This window comes from Ptychodera flava, chromosome 4, assembly GCF_041260155.1.
Source record: "Ptychodera flava strain L36383 chromosome 4, AS_Pfla_20210202, whole genome shotgun sequence".
Classification (NCBI taxonomy): domain Eukaryota; kingdom Metazoa; phylum Hemichordata; class Enteropneusta; family Ptychoderidae; genus Ptychodera; species Ptychodera flava.
In genome coordinates, this window is record NC_091931.1 from 13757221 (window position 1) to 13776272 (window position 19052).

At 37.5% G+C, this 19052-nt stretch overlaps 1 protein-coding gene across 1 annotated transcript; it reads right to left on the reverse strand.

Moving 5' to 3' along the window:
* Nucleotides 1-363: 363 nt before the first annotated feature.
* Nucleotides 364-8894, reverse strand: LOC139130944 (matrilin-2-like). Its single transcript, XM_070696797.1, has 10 exons — nucleotides 8855-8894; nucleotides 8294-8660; nucleotides 6493-6618; nucleotides 5866-5988; nucleotides 5226-5348; nucleotides 4808-4933; nucleotides 4157-4279; nucleotides 3644-3757; nucleotides 1279-1401; nucleotides 364-824 (listed from the first exon to the last, which is right to left on the reverse strand). Exons 2-10 carry the CDS (start codon nucleotides 8655-8657, stop codon nucleotides 688-690), a joined length of 1359 nt encoding a protein of 452 aa, XP_070552898.1. The 5' UTR covers nucleotides 8658-8660; nucleotides 8855-8894; the 3' UTR covers nucleotides 364-687.
* Nucleotides 8895-19052: the final 10158 nt, after the last annotated feature.

The following is a 19052-nucleotide window of genomic DNA, read 5'->3' on the forward strand; positions in this document are numbered from 1 at the left end:
CGTGTAGCAAATAAGAGCGACATTAATCATACTGCCTTTTGTGAGCATGAATGGTGTTAGGACTGATCACATCATACGATTGTGAACTAACTCGTAGTGTCTGACAATCATGCAAATGATGAACTGAAGAAAATATGTCATTCTGTAAACACAGGTGCGCAAGCTAATTTGATAAGATCATCAATTATACAGAATGAGTACGCGTTTTTTATGTTTCGAAGTGTCGTTTGGCATAACAGCTAGCATCTCATCCAAACAACATTTTCATCGCCTTTTTAGCCCTTTTGTTTGAAAGTTTACCTTACAGTACAGTACACGTCGACATAAGTCTTCTACACGATAAAAGAATCATGAACCATTCAATTGTGATTTGTTGTTTTATTAGCCCTTGTATATTTCTATCTTATTTTTCATCATGACGTTCTTGACGAGAAATTATACGGAAATGATGTTGTGTCGAGCAGAAAAGAAAGTTATTAATAATATTTGCGATTGCATTTATGAAATTTTATTTATGAAATAATGAATTTGCCGGGATAAGAATATGGAACCGACCCGTGAAATTAACTTTGAAAGTAGGATATGTCCAAATATAATTATCAATCTACATCGACACCATGCTCCATCTCCTAAGTTGTGTTTCCAGCGCTATGACATTGCGTTCTTGCCATGGAAGACTCAGATATCTTAAACTTTTAGTTCAACGCAGGTTTTTCTATCCTTATCGAGGGCGTAGCCTTCCTCACAGGTGCAGTAGTAGCTGCCTTCGGTGTTAACGCAGCCATCAGAACACTGGTCAGTGTCCAGCTTACATTCATTTTTGTCTGCAAGGAAAATGGGTTGTGTGTTTAAACGCTTTGCATGGGGCATTTACTCTATTTTAGTAGTTTTTTGTGGAAATAGCGCGAGGTTTCTTTGAAACTATTGATTGTATTTCTGACGTTATTTCAAGTTATCACAGTATTCTCGAAAAGCGTAGTATGTGTCTCGACAACATCGCTCTGATGCGCAATAGACTTTAAGCAGAAATGGCTAAGAGATGGACCTATCTGCTTTATCGGGCTTGTTTGTATATACTTATCAAGAGGTATACTGACTAATGAAAATCATTTTGCAGACTAGGAATAATTGTTATTCTTGGAAACAAGATAACTTTATGAGAGTTCTTATCAGTGATTCGCTGTTGTTGCTAAACAACCTTTCTACTTGTCCGATTTTTAGACTAACGTCCATTATGCGTACAATGAAACTTCTTAATGCTATATCAGTCACATCTACCTTTACATGTGGTACCACCGTCGTTCGACTCATACCCTGGTTTACAGGAACATTTGAAGCTGCCCTCAGTGTTGGTACAGGTATGATCACACCCACCGTTCTCAATGTCACATTCATCAACATCTGTAAATGCGAAACACGTATCGAGTAAAGCCATCAACGCTGAATATCAAAAATCAATATCGCAGGCACAAATTTATAAATTAAAATAAGGCAACACCATCTTATCACTCAAACCCTACAAATCTTACGACTTCCACATTTTTAGGAACGATAAGAGTACAGTGTACATGTAAACTCATATGGGGACTGTCTGTGTTAAGGTAGAATGCGCCTATAGGGATAGATAATTGGCTTCTCATTTTTTTTTCATCCTTTCCAGGTTAACAACCTATTGAGTATCATTTAAAACTCTTCGAGTAAGTAAAATTTTCACCGTCTTAGATTTTCAAAAACATTATTTTCTCCCGATAGAAAATAAAAAAACAGGGATGGCAGCCATTTTGAATTTCAAATATCGGTCAATGTTAGGTAACAAATATCGGTAAATGTTATATTATTATTATTATTATTATTATTATTATTATTATTATTATTATTATACTTTATTTAACGAGGGTAGTCTGATTTACAAAATGAATAATTGTAATTTCCATCAGAGCCCTCCAGGTAGTTTGCTTCTCTAGTACCAATCTTTGCACGGCTACGTGCGATTTTTATGCATGCTTTGGTAAAAGAATCGTTGAAACTTTTATTGAGAAAAGAATATGCAAAGGTTTAAGCGGGCACTACCTTAAGTTTCGTCAGCAAGGCTTCGTTATACATCAGCACATTTTTAATTTTCACAACATACCATACTCGGTAGTTAATTTGATATGTCGATATGTATAATGCGCAATTTGAAGAGGAATTGAACAATATGACGTTATTTTCATGCTTACTGGCAGTAAATAGCCATCAAGAACGGCACGAGCATCGCATTAACAACACAGCATGGTATATTCTAAAGATACCCTAGAGCTCCGCCAGACGCATTAATACTATCCGTGCTTGTTGTTGCCAAAGTTGCAGCAATGACGCACTGAGCAACTGTCATTTGTCAAACAGCATGTCCGCTGGGGTGACACGAAGCAACAGGTGACTGTCAATAGCGGACCTTTGACAAAACACTGGTTGTTGGTGTAAGGTTGGTGACATTACAGATCACTGATTCTAATAACGATAATTAGGTAGGCCAGCGGCATTCGATCGGTATTTTTTAAAATTCCATTTGAACGGGTATTTTTCTGTTCAAACATCGGGGGCAGGATGACAATTGCCTAAGATCATGAGAACAAACATTGTCCTGCCGACAAAACATGAGAATGTAAACGCCATATTTTTACCAATATATGCAGAAAAGATGTGTTTGGGAGTGGCTTCACACGACCGATAACGTTTGGAACGTTCGGGTTTATTTTCCATTGGCCGATAAATATACCGAGTTCCCTTATTCAATTTCAGGTAATATGCGCCTTGAAAGTGAGAGACTTTAATTTTTTAATCTTACCCGAATGAAACTTTCAACCATTCTCTTACCAAATCGAGAATAACAATTAAGGGTCACCTTGCAAAGGTTATTACTAGTGAAACAAATTACCTAACTTTTACCAATATTTGAAATTCAAAATGGCCGTCATCCCGTGTGAACTCTATTGGTAAAAATACAATTTTCAATCTTTGATTGGTTAAGATGGTTAAAAACTTGGCTTACTCCAAGAGCTCTAAACTGAGGCCCCAAAAAGTCGTAAATCAGAAACGAATTGTAAATAAATGAGTCCGAATATCTGTTCCAGAGCGCATGCCTTGACCATGCGTCTAGATCGAAGTAGTGTAGTGTCAACTAACATTATTTCAACTGAACTATCCTCACGGAGGCTGAAAACAAATTAACATTGAACTTGCAGAATATTTAAAACACTGGAAATGTCATAGTGCTCGTAATATGTACATTAATAATACTCCGAAAGGCATTATCAGTGACGGACTTCACTTTGTCTTTTAAATTAGGATTTGAACTGAAATGAAATTCACACAAGAGTAATGGACTAATAAACTAAAAACTGGAAAAATTATTTTGATGTATACACGTTAATGCTAATATTTATAAAACAGACAGACAGACAGACAGACAGACAGACAGACAGACATACAGACAGACAGACAGACAGACAGACAGACAGACAGACAGACAGACAGACAAACAAACAAAGATGCAGATGCAGTTGCATTATTTCATATTTTTCATTGTATCTGGCATTAACGGGATTTTGAATATGTTAAATAAATTTTATCTTAAAAAGGATGAGATATGGTGGATACATACCAGCGCACATGGTATTGTTTTCCTGAAAGCCATACCCATCACTACATAGGCAGACAAAGCTTCCGATGGCGTTGATACAGCCCTCACATCCAGAGTAAACGCATTCATCGACATCTGGAAGAAGAGGAAAAAATGTTGTATCAAATGAAATCTGATAGAATAACATTAAAAGATCTATTGTTTTCGTACTGTTATTGTACGACTGAAATAATACAACGTGCTTGACACGGTTTAGCGCGTTCAAGTGTTGATAAATAAACAGTATTTTCCCAAGTGAACGGAAAGACTCTTTCTCTTTTCTGAAACTTAGTCACAAGTTTTGTGATGAAGACAGAGAAATCAAGAATGCATTTATGCCTCATTCCTAAAGATTGTAACTTCTACCTTCCAAATATCAGATGTGAGGCCCTCTTTGCACTCCACTTATATTTCTTATATCGTTTTCCTTGATAAGAAAAATCATATTATACGTGCAAATAAAATGTATACAAATTTTCAAAATTTTGCAAGTACCTTGACAGGTTCTATTGTCGGTGCTTATTTCATATCCATCGACACAGGAACATCTGTAGCTTCCGACTGTGTTTGTACAAATCTGACTACAACCATCGGTATCATCATTACACTCATTTACATCTGAAATTGAGTAAACAATAGACCTTAAATTAAGTTTACGAAATGCCACAATGGGCTTTTAGTGTATATTTTACGCTTAGACTCAACATGTTACGTAAATAAGTATCAAACATTATGAACGACTCCCAGACAATATATTAAAACTAAAACCAGCCTCTTCTCAGCTTGAAAGATGATGATTTGAAAATCTCATTTACTCTGCGGGTACTTTGAACCTCGACTTTGAAGGCTTCAAGCTTTTCTAACATTTGCATTCGGAACATTTAGGGCCGTTTTTGACAATAAAGATTCGTACATCTTGATCAATAATTTTCTAAATATCGTATACCGATTGTTTCAACGAAAAAAATTAAGCACTGCCGCTGTACAAGGGTTTAAAGCTAAATACTTAGATGCCATACTTCGTTACAGCAAAGAAGCTCTGCTGCGATAGTAATATTTCTTTCAGCTTTATAACTCCTTGCTAGGTATCTTTTTTGAAGACATGATTCTTAATTTTTCAAAGCAAGAAGAACTTTAAGTAATTACCTTGACAGCGTGTAATATTGCAGGAGTCGACTTTGTAGCCATCGTTGCACGCGCACTCCCATGTCCCCGGTTTGTTGATACAAACCTGCTCGCAATCGTCTTTGCTTTCCTTACATTCGTCTATGTCTGGACGATACAAAGAGGAAGAAAGGAATAAACACGGAGACATTGGTATCCAATTATACGTTGCAACCAGGAGAAAAGTGCATAATAGGAAGCAAATCTCGGATACTGTTTATGACATCGAAAGTTACGTTTTACACCAGACATTTAGCAACACGTGAAAGCACTCGTTTGATTGAACGACTCGTCTTGTGAAAGTTAATAGTATACAGTAGGGATAACTTACTTAATTTCTACAATAATGTGACGTACAACAGCTGCATTATCAATTCGAGAGAACAAGTGAATTTCTTACCCAAACAATCGAAGCCATTTTCACTGAGTATGTAACCCCGAGTGCATGAACACTGGAAACTGCCGACTGAATTGGTACAGTTATGCTCACAACCACCATTGTCTGTGGCGCACTCGTCAACATCTGTTGACAAGCAGTGTGATAGATAAGCGAGCGAGAGCCTTACTTGGACAAATAGAGTATTCAATTTTTATTTATATTTTCAAAATCATTTGACAAATCATATCCTTATCATTAGTGGGAATTGCTTCTTGGGAGTGATGTTACTCATACATTCTTGACTATTATTTCGTACCTAAGTCTTGTACTTTTCCGTTCTTTTGAGGAAGTGTTACCAACTCAACATTCTGACTATTCTAGAATTAATTAATGAATTATTCAATGAATAAATTTATTTATTTATTTGTTTTGTTTGTTTGTTTGCTTGTTTGTTTGTTTATTCATATGTCTCTCTCCATCTCATATACATACACATAGTAATATATATATATATATATATATATATATATATATATATATATATATATATATAAAATATATATATAAATTAAAAGATGTTCTGAGGAAAGCAGTGTTTATACGGAAGATCAGGCAATTATTGTATTAGTATACTGGTTTGTCAGCATTACTGATCACTCACCAATGCATGTGGAATTATCATATCCCAGTCGATATCCAACGTTACATGAGCAGCTGTAACTTCCTTTGTTGTTGGTACACTCCTGGTCACAACCGCCATTATCTGAAGCACATTCGTCGATATCTGGTGTATGGAAAGCAATAAAGTCGCTGTGACTGTCACCCGTACTGCATACGACCAAGCTAAACTTGAAACCCTGTCATGTTGTGAAAAGTTATACGCTACCGTCTAAGTTGACCATTTCAAATACCCTAAAATATTCTGAACAAAACATACCCTTAAAAGTGTATAACATTTTAAGTTAATGATGTTTTTAAACTGTCCAGCCCCAACCCCTATAAGTAAGTTACAAGAACAAGGTATCTCTCTGAACAACTAGAGAACATTCAGCTTGCTTCCATGCGAAAATGGACTCTGTAAAACAATTTCAAATTATCTTATCCTGCTTGCTCCACCATTGCGTAGTCTTGCGTCACCTAGTACTAGCATGCCCCCTTGCAACGCGAAAAGTTAATCGGCAACGAAAGGCAATAACGAAGACTTTATAAACTGCCTGATACATACATATTACGCAGGGTTCTTTATCCTGAGTTATTTATATTACCACAGGCTAATAGTTAATCTTACCGATGCATGTGTGACCATCAGTCACGTTCAATTGAAAACCAGTCGTGCAACCGCAGCGATAGCTTCCAGCAGTGTTTGTACAGGTAGTATCACAGCCTCCGTTGTTCGTCTTGCATTCGTCTACATCTGCGTATGATTAGGCAGAACAAAGTGCACATGATGAGATATCACATCCCTGCATACAAGTTAATTGCGTACTACTGCAAAGGTTTAGCACCTATAGGTAAGTTAAAACATCCATCTTACATAAAGACATTGCTAAGCGAAACATAGAATGGCAAGGTTGGAGAATACAAGGCCTGCATCGAACAATTTGAAAAGAAATATAATCTGAGGAATCCATTTTTGTCACCAGTACAGTGGAATATCTCCTGAGATGGGTGCACTTTTCGTCAGGGATATATGGACCCGTTTTTGTTTGATGCACCCAAACGTTACAGCAAAAACATACCGGTGAAGATTTTAAAGGTACAATGCGCTTAGGGGACAGATATTTGGACTCAACCACTTATACAATATTTAGGGGCAACCACTTGAAACTCATCGAGTAAACAGAGTTTTCTGCGGTCTATGATTGTGAAAGCAAAACTTTTTGCTTTCTAAGTAAGGATTAACATACTGGTAGAGTTGACTTTTAATTTCATGTGTCGGTAAATATAAACAATTTTTACGTGTTACTCCCTGCGTATAAATTGCAATGGCCTCTTGCAACCCTTATTCAGAGTCAGGAAAGACACGTAGAATATCAGTATATACGTAGTGCAAGCAAAATAATTCCAGCCTTTCCGTCAATTTTAGGCACGGCAATCGATCAAAGTTACTTACTGAGCTCAAAAGAGTAAAAGTCAAAATGCTAGGTATTTGATGTGCGGGGATTATCTCAAGGGGCAAGAACATACATCTGGTTGGAGAAGACCCCAATCAAAGTGTTTAAAAGGATGCGTAATGATATGCTAGTTAACTTTCACTCCTGACCAACAATTTTATGAATCAGGCTGGTCGAAATCTACCAGCCACGCCGGCTTGGCATGATCCGTTGAGTCGTTGACCCTTTCAGGCAAAGCTACAGACCCAGAAGTACGTGCAAAAGTGGAAATCGTAGAAAGTTAAAGCTTACGTAAAAACGAATCGCAAGATCTTAAACTCTTCGGTTCGGGATATTTCCAGGTTCATGGAACACCAATTGAATGATGCCATATGGACAGAACTGTCCCGAAAGCTAACATCAAAGCTCAGTGAATCCTGGTGTCCAAAATTTTAAATTTTAGCTTCTACTGGGGAAAAAAGTCTGTCAGTCCGTCTCATTTTAATGCTGCAAAAACGGATCACTGACCTACAGCGAATACAACTTCAACTGTTTGAACGAGTTTTCGTGCAAACTCTGAATTGATGCCCGATGTAAGGCGTCGTTAACTGGTATTTCTGACATATTTTCAGGTATTTTTGCTATTTTTTGACATTATGATCTATTGTCTAACTAAAACATTTGGAAATACTCAGTGTTCAACATGAATTGTAAATGTGAATGTTCAAATTTATTTATGAAAATTTAAGAGTCAAGGGCGGACTAGAATTCTTTTTCCAACGATAGCATTATTGTTCACCATTCATTGTGTTGTTAGGGTTTGTTTTCGGCATACTTTATATTGTTAGATTAGGAAAAGCATATAATAAAAATAGAAAATATTATTCAAAGTTAATATCATTGTCTCTTTAAATTCTTGGCGAAAGATAACGATCGTGAAATGAGATATATAGCTGACGGTGGAAACGGCTTCGATTCAGTCTGCATTCTACGTACCTTCTAGACAACAAGTGCCTGACCATCCAGGGTTGCATCTGCACGACGATTGCAAGGGCGTGCCACGACCATTGCAACCAGGGTTGTTACAGGATCGAGTCTTCCGCAGGGAATAATTGCAGGATCCCCCATGCCGAGCCAAGCTTATCACCCTACGAGTACTCGTCTGAGTTCCTCTGGTACCACAGGGTACCGTACACTGGCTCCAAGCGCTCCAGGCGCTGACCCTGCAGTTTACTGGTGGAGGTGGAGGTGGAGGAGGTCGACGCCGCCGCCGCCGCCGAAAAATACCATCTGTTGATCTAACGTCGAGCAACAGGCTGATCATCAAAATGCAAAGCAAAGACCACACATAAAACTTCATTATCTGAAAAGAGATCGAGTTCGAGTGATGATTGTCAAGTCTTTCGTCAACTCTGAAAATAGAAACCATTCTATTTCTCGCTGGATTTTTCAATATGTGTCAAAACGTTAAAAAGTCTGTTTTGGAGACTAATAAAGAGCATACTGGTATCGTATACTGCAGTCGTACATATCGGAAGACTAGATGTTTTAACTTACATTCTCAATATGGGACCAACTGCAAATGCAATATAGAGACAGGCTTAGAGGCGAATAAGCGTTTCGGTCAACTTGCGTTAAATTATATGATGGTTTCTGTACTTAATCTGATGAGCTCCGATTGGATGACAGGCTATTCCGCATTAGTCACACATCACTGGTATTTCCAATTCAAACATTTCATCGCACACAATGTAAATAACGAATTTTGTAAATGTCATTCTCGTTAAACAATAAAATCGCTATGACATTATGGAGTGTAAGACTTCATTGAACCCGGATGTTTTGACAGATTTGGTGTTAAACAGCTGCACAGATAAAGTTGTCGATAAACTAGCAAGAAGAGTGACGAGGAGTTGGTCGAGAGCACAGCTTTTCTGGAACAGTTTGATTGTGTGTATTGTCAAGTGTCCCGTTAAGGAATCAATAATAGCAAATATATTGTACTTGAATTTCAAAGAAATCTCTCAATGTTGAAACGCACACACTTACAGTAACAGTATTGCTAACATCGGTTCTATCGACAACACTACAGAATCCAAGGCTTGGTCACAGGCCGTAGCTCTGCTCCCCAATCTCACGTATGCATTCCCGAGAGGCATGGCTCGCTGGTTCTTCAAGTCCTTCGCTCAAAGCTATATTCCCACAATGATTGGGGAAAAAAGGCCTACCCACTGATACGTTTCCCCTCCCAGCACCCTATCAGAAAACCAATATCTCACGTCCTTAGTACGCTGGGAGTGTTGGATAGATCTGTTCTCACTCTTCGTTGTCGCGTGAACGTAATATAGTTTCTTTTTACTACTGACAAAGGCAGACTAGCAACGGGTACTGTTGAAGGTGTGAAGCGGTTACATAACCCATCCATTGTGCATCGCCTCAGGTGGCCCTCGACACTCTTTTCCGAAGAGTGCCGACTATGGACCCCTCGGTAGTTTTCGGATTTTCGCCAATTGTTAAGCGAACGTGTGTTCGGCAAAGTTCATGTTGTTGTTGTCTTGTGTTGCTGAGCAAAATTGGCGTGCTGGCGAAAACGGGAAAGTTTTGAGCTTCGGAGAGGTGAGTTTTCCCAATTTAAAAATTCCTCTCACACTTTTATGATTATAATGAGTGTATTTGAACCAAGTTTGAAAGTCTTTTATCGATACTGTAAGATTTACTCAATGGTTTCAGTCAGTCATATCGTCTTTCACAAGTTCATCATGGGAGGAAGTGTTTACGAACCTGCTGGCGTGTTATGTTTTGATTGGCGTGAAGCAGTGTTTCTGCCCTGAGAGAACGCAAAGTACATATCTGAAACATGGTTGCTACGCGATAGACAGCACGACGCCATCGACATGCCATCTTGTAAAAAACCAAGCACAAGGAGAAACCAGATATGAACTGAAAATGCTCACGTGTTTTACAACAGGTTCATTAATAGTAGTACGCTTCACGGAACAATGAGATATATGTTATCACTATATGTAGCAGGTTTTTTCAACTTCGCACAGTAGTCTAAATGTTTAATCACTAATTACAAAACTTTATTTAATATGCAAATGAGCTGTTAATTAACTTAACAGTGCTCAATGCTTTATGGGACAATTAGATATCCATCAGATCAACATTTGTAGCACGTTTTATTTAATTTAATGCTGTAATTTTAGAGTAATGTCACTAATTACAAAGTTCATTAAATATGCAAATAAACCCTAGATTAACTTGACACTGTTCAATGATTCATAGCACAATTAAATATTTATCAAATCAATATCTGTAGCACGTTTCACAAAATTTTGGTGCCGAAATTTCAGAGTTATATACCTAATTACAAAGTTTATTAAATATGCAAATGAACCCTTAATTAAGTTTACACTACTAAATGCTTTACAACACAGTTAGATATCTGTCGTATCAGTGTGTGCAGCAGTTTTCATCAAATTTGATGCAGTTATTTCGGAGTTATATGACTAATTTTAAGACTTCATGAAATATGCAAATGAGCTAATTATTAACTTGACACTGCTCAATGCTTCTCAGTACAATTGGATATTTATCCGATTAACATCAGTAGCAAGTTTCATCAAATTTAACGCCGTAATTTTGGAGTAATATCACTAATTACAAAGTTTATTAAATATGCAAATTAACCCTTAATTAACTTCACACAACTAAATGTTGTACAACACAATTAGATATCTGTCGTATCAGTATCTGCAGCAGATTTCATCACATTTGGTGCAGTTATGTTGGAGTTATAACACTAATTACAAAACTTCATAAAATAAGCAAATGACCTATTTGTTAACTTGACACTGCCAAATGCTTCTCAGTACAATTAGATATTTATCAAAACAATATCTGTACCCAATTTCACTGACTTGGGTGCCGTGATTTCAGAGTTATATACCTAATTACAAAGTTCATTAAATATGCAAATGAACCCTTAATTAATTTCACACTACTAAATGCTTTACACTACAGTTAGATATCAGTCGGATCAGTATCTGCAACAGATTTCATCACATTTGGTGAAGTTATATCCGATTTATATGACTAATTACAAACCTTCATAAAATATGCAAATGAGCTATTTATTAACTTGACACTGCCTAATGCTTCTAAGTATAATTAGATATATATCAGATCAATATTTGTTGCAAGTATCATCAAGTCTGGTGCAGGAATTTCAGAGTTATCTCACTAATAACAAAAGTTCATGTAATATGCAAATGAGAAGATCATTGACATGACACTCACAGTATCATCATAATGTTCTGAGATTGTCATCTGTGAAAAGTTTCATGAAATTTTGTGCAGTATTTCTTGATATATGTTTACACTGTCATTACCGTCTCCATAGGGAAACCATTGTACGGAAAAAACGATATTGCATAACTTCATTAATATGCACGCCACACTAACCAAAATCTAATCAGTTCTTGCAAGTAGCATAGGATACATGTGTACCAAATCTGACTTGAATCCGTTCAGGCGTTTTTGAGTTATCGTGTAAACAGACAGACAGACAGACAGACACACACAGACACACACACACACACACACACACTCACACACACACAAACACACACACACTCACACGGACAGACAGACAGACAGACATCGCTATGACATTAGCCCACGTGTTTACACACGTGAGCTAAAAATGTGGTCTCGTGCAATTATTAACCATGCATAAAATCTCCAAAACGTCTGACACCTGTGAAGCTCATTTTAATATGAAAAGGCTATAGTTTATCGAGACGACCATGAATCAAACGGCGTGCCGCACTGCCCGTCTGTCTTTCTATTTGAATGTGTTTTACGAATACTCTTTAGTCCTTTGTTGTCCCACCACCATTACAGCGCGTGTTATTTGACGAACGGGCAGTCTCGTCAAACCTACATCGCGGGCAGGCGATACACTTCAAAGTGATCAGAGTTTGTGTACTCCGTTTGGTGAAAAATATGTATGAAGATTGATCAAAGCACAATGGCATGTGGTTGTTTTGACAAATATATTGGCAAATTATTAATACTAAATGCTGATAGAGCAGTGAGAAGGAAACTTTCAACAAGTATAAACATGTTTCTTATAGCATTATGTGATTGGATGTAGTCTACATGTTTCGAAAGGGATGATATAAGACAAAGAAAGTTATTTATGACAGTGGCATTTCCTACTATAAAATACGAAAACTAGCAAATTTACTAGTATTGAAGGGACATGCGGCGAATGTGAGACAGAAATTCTCCAACTGATGTGAGACATTCCATCTCAGTCCATTAGTGTGATTCTGTTACTCCATTATTCTCTCTCTCTCTCTCTCTCTCTCTCTCTCTCTCTCTCTCTCTCTCTCTCTCTCATATATGCCTAAGCCCTCTCAATTGGAAACAGGTAATTGACCATGGCCATGTTTTTCTGAACAGCCCGTGTCTCTTGCCTTCTGCAGCACACTATTTAAAGAGGCACTCCCACTTGGTAACATTTTTAAAACACATATTTAATGCTAACGGTCGATATTTGACGTGGCGACTGCGTGCGGATCGCGAGATATCGACATAAACATGTCATTTCCCGAGCGTATTTTCACATCTCGAAGTTTTACGATCGTTTCTGATTTTGATCCGAAATCCCCCGAAGGTTTGTTGTTGTACAGATTGACGATATTCTAGGGAGTCTACAATAAGTTCGAACGACGCAATTAATTTACTTTCTACTGCAAAGACTTTATATACAGCATTATGCCTTTACCTCAGGTAAGTTTTATAAATTTTCTCCGTAGTTTTTGTCGTTTTCATTATTCTAAATCAGTTGTATTATATTTTTAACCAATACCACATAGACATCAGCTTTTACGTGTTAAATATTAGCCGCCTCCGCTGACTACATTTTGTCGTCTGCCACACAGCACGTGTGGCTCGCCGCGCGTGCTGCTATGTATCAACCGCACGTAACTGTGCAAGTCACCTATGCGAATTCTGGTGGAATCAGCAAAAATTGTTTTTCGTTTTTTCGCCAAGTCAGTAAGACTCAGCTTTCTCCCACGGGGCATGACCGATCACCGACGTGAGTGGTACTGTGGCGTATAGCAGCGTAAGCGCAGACTCGTACTATAGCTTAGTTGACAATGGCCCCAGTGCCGAACGTTCGATGTTCTGAAGCTGAATTTAGGTGGGCCACCGGAATTCAAACTTTTACTTTTTTGAAGACATGTTTTTATCGAGATCTCGCGATCCGCGAGCAGTCGCCACGTCAAGTATCGACCGTTGGTATTAAAAAACATGTGCTTTAAAAATATTACCAAGTGGGAGTGCCACTTTAAGACAGACGTAAATACTTCAGGCTGCGGTTATTTCTTTCTCAATATACATATGAATTAAACTCTGTTGGTGTAATATAGGGAAAGCAACCCCAGACATCATTCATATCTTGGTTGTTTGCATTTTGTGTATGATAGTTTTATACTGTAAGTGTGTATTGTGTTTGGCTGTTTTAAGATTCGATTAATCTACGTGTCTTGCACAGACTCCAAACAGGAGTGGAGAGACTACGTACGGTATTCGGCGTGGCACAACAATTCTTTGACGCCGCGTTTTGAAATAGTATTTTGTTCATCAGTCGCTTTTGGTTTGTGAATCATATGGAATGATTTACTGATTGCATGTGATACCATGTTGTTCCACGGGAGTTTGTTCTTCAAGCAGGGAAGCTAGAATTTCTACATTTCGGTCTAATTGTGTTTGTGTATGCTCGCGTAATTCGGAGTTTGAGTTGCTTTCGTGAAGTCTTACATTTATATGTGTATCGTTATATTTCTTTTTCTTTTGTCTGCGATTATTGGTTGCTCTTGGAACAGATCTTTTACCGGTTTCGTCTTCTTCCAGTTCAATTCGGTTTTCTGTCAGGGCTTGTTTGATTGTCGTAGATCTGATGTATGACTGTGTGCCGTTTTGAAAACTAGAATATTGCCAATTGTTTCAATTGGTTTTGTGTGTGTGTTCTGTTGTCGAGAATGTTATCTTGGTTGTATCGATGACCTTTATTGCACACCTCTGTTTGTGTGTATTGGCATGCTGACAGAGAAATATTTTGTACATGCTACCGTTTGTCCTATCTTCAAGTTGATAACCAGATCAAAACTTGCTTCAAGAAAGTTTTTCACCTATTTTTTATTGCTGTCGGTGCAGGTATGAATAATAATATGTATTTCGTATTTCAACATTGCTCATACCGGCCACAAATTGCCCCCCCCCCCCCGAGTCGGCTTTTCTGTGTTCTTCCCACATCGTAAATATAGTTTTCCTTCATGTAAGGCGCATTCCTCATAGGTTAATTGATATAATAACGGTTTACAAATTAGTGACGCATGATTAGTGTGTGTTGAATATTACAACTGGCGAAATTTGTGATGATATATTTGAATGTATTGTTTGTTATTCACTAACATACGTTCAGAGTTTTCTAGTTCAACCTAGACTCATATTACAGAGGTCACAGTTTAGATTCTAGATCAAGATAGTGACATAAAGAGACACACAATTATTGAGACACAATTACTGTATGTGCAACTCTATTTTATGTAATGTATTGCATTCTAATACATGATAAAATACATGGTTTATAGTTGTAGTGGTAACCGATATCATTGAATGAAAGAGAATGATTCGCCATTGACAGTCTGTATCAGATTTAAAATGTTATGTAAGTATGACGATGGCTGGAAAAATAAATATTACTGCTCATATTATTAGACAGGGCATATGTTGCACTTGCTTTTATCCGTATTGATGTTAGCTTAATTATTGCCGGACCCAGTAAGAGGATGTGTAAGTGTAGGGTTGAAAGTTCAACAGTAACAAAACATTAAAAGACCTTTTATTGATTGAATAAAAACGGGATTCAACTCATTATTCCTGTATTTCTGTATACGGATATATATCTCTGTTCCCCAAAGCCTCCAAATTTTCAAGACGGCAACGTCTCATCGAAGACGGATAGCCGCAGCTATTTTGCTTGTTTACTCTGTTTATCACCACATCGAAAATGTAGATCAGGAACACTCCAAAACTGGTTACGTTTATCGTGCATATCTCGATGTTTCCCACAGATTATTACGGCTGCTATTTTACGGTAGACGTCACCAGGATGGAGCGATGAGCATAGCTGTATGATAAAATCACTGGAAAAACATAACCAACCAGATTTTTTAGCGTTTTTGTCTTCTTCCAGTTCACTCGTTTTTTGTCAGGGCTTGTTTGATTCTCATAGGTCTGATGTATGGACTGCATATTGTAGCACAGGGCACAGCAGTACGTCCCCTGGGGCAGGGGAGGGATGGGGAGGGTGCAATGGTTTACTTTATTTGATTTTATTAGTAAGATTTTGAACTAAAATTTTACTACGTATGTGACGGCTGTGGTATTGACTTAATTAATGCGCTGATACGTACAGCTGATTAGCCATTTGCAAATGTTTGCGGAGCAATTACAGTGGTGTACACACAAGTTGGAGAGGATATAGGGACTTGTAGGTAATATAGAAAGCAGTCAGACGGAGTGGAGTCGAAATTTTTATTTGAAATACCACAGTCAAAATCAATAAAATTACTGTAGTAATAAAAAAGCAGTCAGACGATTTGGAGTTGAATTCTTTATTGAAATATCACAGTCAAAATTAATAAAATCAAATAAGTAAACCGTTACACAACTAACCAATACCTCCCTCCCTCACCCTAGTGGACTTACAGCTGTGCCCTGTGGTTGTAGCGAAAAATAGAATATTGCCAATTGTATCGTATATTTGTTTTCGTTTAAGTTGCCTATACATCTTGTTTTGTGTTCTATTTCTCCGACGATGATATGTATTTCACTCTTTCTTTTATTGTCGGTATTGCACTTTTTACCAAATTGTGTGACTTTGTGCGTAAAATCGGCTCCCGTTTTGCATGTTCTAATGTATCTTAACGTTGCGCCTTCAATGAGGTCCTTCAATGTTGCAGTGAGGTGGCATGAGTTTCTGTGTACGAACTGGCTGAAATGTGTCTGTTGGTTTTGTGAGTGTGTTCTGATGTCGAGAATGTTCTCTTTGTTGTATCGATGGCCTTTATTGCACACCTCTGTTTGTTTGTATTAGCGTGCTGACAGTGAAATATTTTGTACATGCTACCGTTTGCCTTTTCTTCAAGTTGATAACCAGAGCAAACCTTGCTCCCAGAAAGTCTTCCACCTATTTCATTGTTCGCGATGCCGGTATCAATGATAATATGTGTTTTGTACTTCAAATATGGCTAATCCCGGTCCCCAATTAAAATGTCCCACTGAGTCGGCTTATAATTTCCTTTCATGTATGGCGCATTCCTCTTATGTAAATTGATATACCGGTTTACAAATTAGTGACGCATGATCAGTGTGTGTATTTAATTTTACAACTGGCGAAATTTGTGATGATATATTTGGATGTATCATTCGTTATTCACTAACATACGTTCAGAATTTTCTAGTTCAACTAAGACTCATTACAGAGCTCAAAGATTAGATTCTGGATCCAGATAGTGACATAAAGATACACACAATTATTGAGACACAGATACTGTATGTCCAACTCTATTTTATGTTTCATTCAAATGCATGATAAAGTACACGATTCATAGTTGTAGTGGTAACCGATATCATTGAATGAAAGAGAATGATTCGCCATTGACAGCCTGTATCAGATTTTAAATGTTATGTAAGTATGACGATGGCCGGAAAAATAAATATTACTGCTCATTATTAGACAGGGCATATAATGCACTTGCTTGTATCCGTAATGATGTTAGCTTAGTATTGCCGGACCCAGTGTAAGGATGTGTAAATGAAGGGTTGAAAGTTCAACAGTGTAACAAAAAATTACAAGAAATTTAATTGAATTACCACTGGATAAGATAAGACTCAATTTATTATTCCAGTATTTCTCAACCCGAAATATCCTTGTTCCTCAAAGCCTCCAAAGTTTTATGTTCGCAAAATCGCATCGTAGACGAAGTGTGGCAGCCATTTTACTTGTTTACTTTGTTTACCACCAAATCGCAAACGTAGATCAGGAACTCTTCAAACCTGGTGACGTTTATCGTGCATATATCGAAGTTTACCACAGATTGTCACCGCTGATATTTTACGGTAGAAGTCACCAGTACGAGCGATATGGGCATGGATGTATGTCAAAATTACTGTCATAACCATAACAAAAAATTAGATTATAGTTTTCCCAGAGGTAACACAGTTCCAACACAACAGTGTCACAGATTGGTTTCTTTTGCGAATTTGAGATATCTTCTTTGTTGGAGTACATTGAAGTGTTAGGGATGATGTTACACTTGTTATTGAGATAATGGGTATCACACTTACGCATTAGATGTATTGTGTTGCATCTGATATTCAGTGTCGGCTGAATGAACACTGAATTCAAGCAGCTCTTATTGTTTAGATACATGCAGTTGTGGACACATTAGCTAATAAATTTGTGATGCATGGCCAACTTTTGCGTGAGTTTCTAATAAAGTGTAAACAATAATTGAGTTTATGGCGATTTATATCGGTTGCATGTGCTCTAGTAACCTCGTCGCCCCTCTAGAAACTTTGAAGCTTTCACAATGACAGTTTTCGGAGTTTCAGGTACAGATCACAACTTAAATACAAATAGAAAGGGCATGTAAAGGATATAAACGTATATAAATAAAGTAATACTATATCCATACAGTTGAATTTAAGCTAATCAGATAAAGCACATTACAATTAGGCCTGAGCAATAAAGGCGGTTGTAACTCTACTACCAATATACATGTACATATTTCTTGTACTTTAAGTGGTTTCCTCTGTAGTTAAAACATGCGAATACGAGTAGAGTTGATTTTAAAATTGAGTGAGTGCCATTGCATGGAAATTCAAGGCCTGAGACTGAGCAGTGTAAACAGGCACACAGTAACTGCACTACGTCACACGCGTATCTAGGGTATGGCAGCGGCAGTGCAACAAATGACAAACAATCATGATGACAACCCTGGTACAGCGAGGCGCTTTCAATTTATTCCACATAGGTAAGTTCTATAATATCATTATGCAATGTGGACGATGCTTTTAAATAACTTTCGTGCATTCATTTAATTTGTGCTAACCCGAAAATTTTCCTTGTAATCTGACCGCCCTTTGTTTCCGCATCTATACTAGTCCAGGAGCTCGTTTCAGAATCAGGACGCCATATTGATACTAACAATTCATATAGGGCCAGGTGACTTACCAGTATTTACTGACATGCCTGTGAAGGTGCGTAACGAGAAAACAGATATTCACATATACAAAATGCCACCTAAAACATAAACTGGGATTCATTTTATATCTAACATTGACAGTATGCAATGCATATGAGCTTATTCAGGTCAATTTAAACGTGTTTTTTTTTGTCAAAAAGATACACCACACCACTAAAAGAGAAGCAGATGCATAGACCAGCGCTCTCTACTTTGAAAGGAGGCTGTATTGTCTCAACAGAGCTTTCACCACATGATATCTTGACCATCGAGCCACACATTACGTCAAATCTTAACAATTTAAGGGCGATGGTCGACGTACCATTTATTGGCTGCTTACTTTGTACGAATAAAGAGACAACCTAAGTGAACGCGTGTGAGTATGACTTGTTCCCGTACATAAAGATTACCGCAAAATGATGACTTTC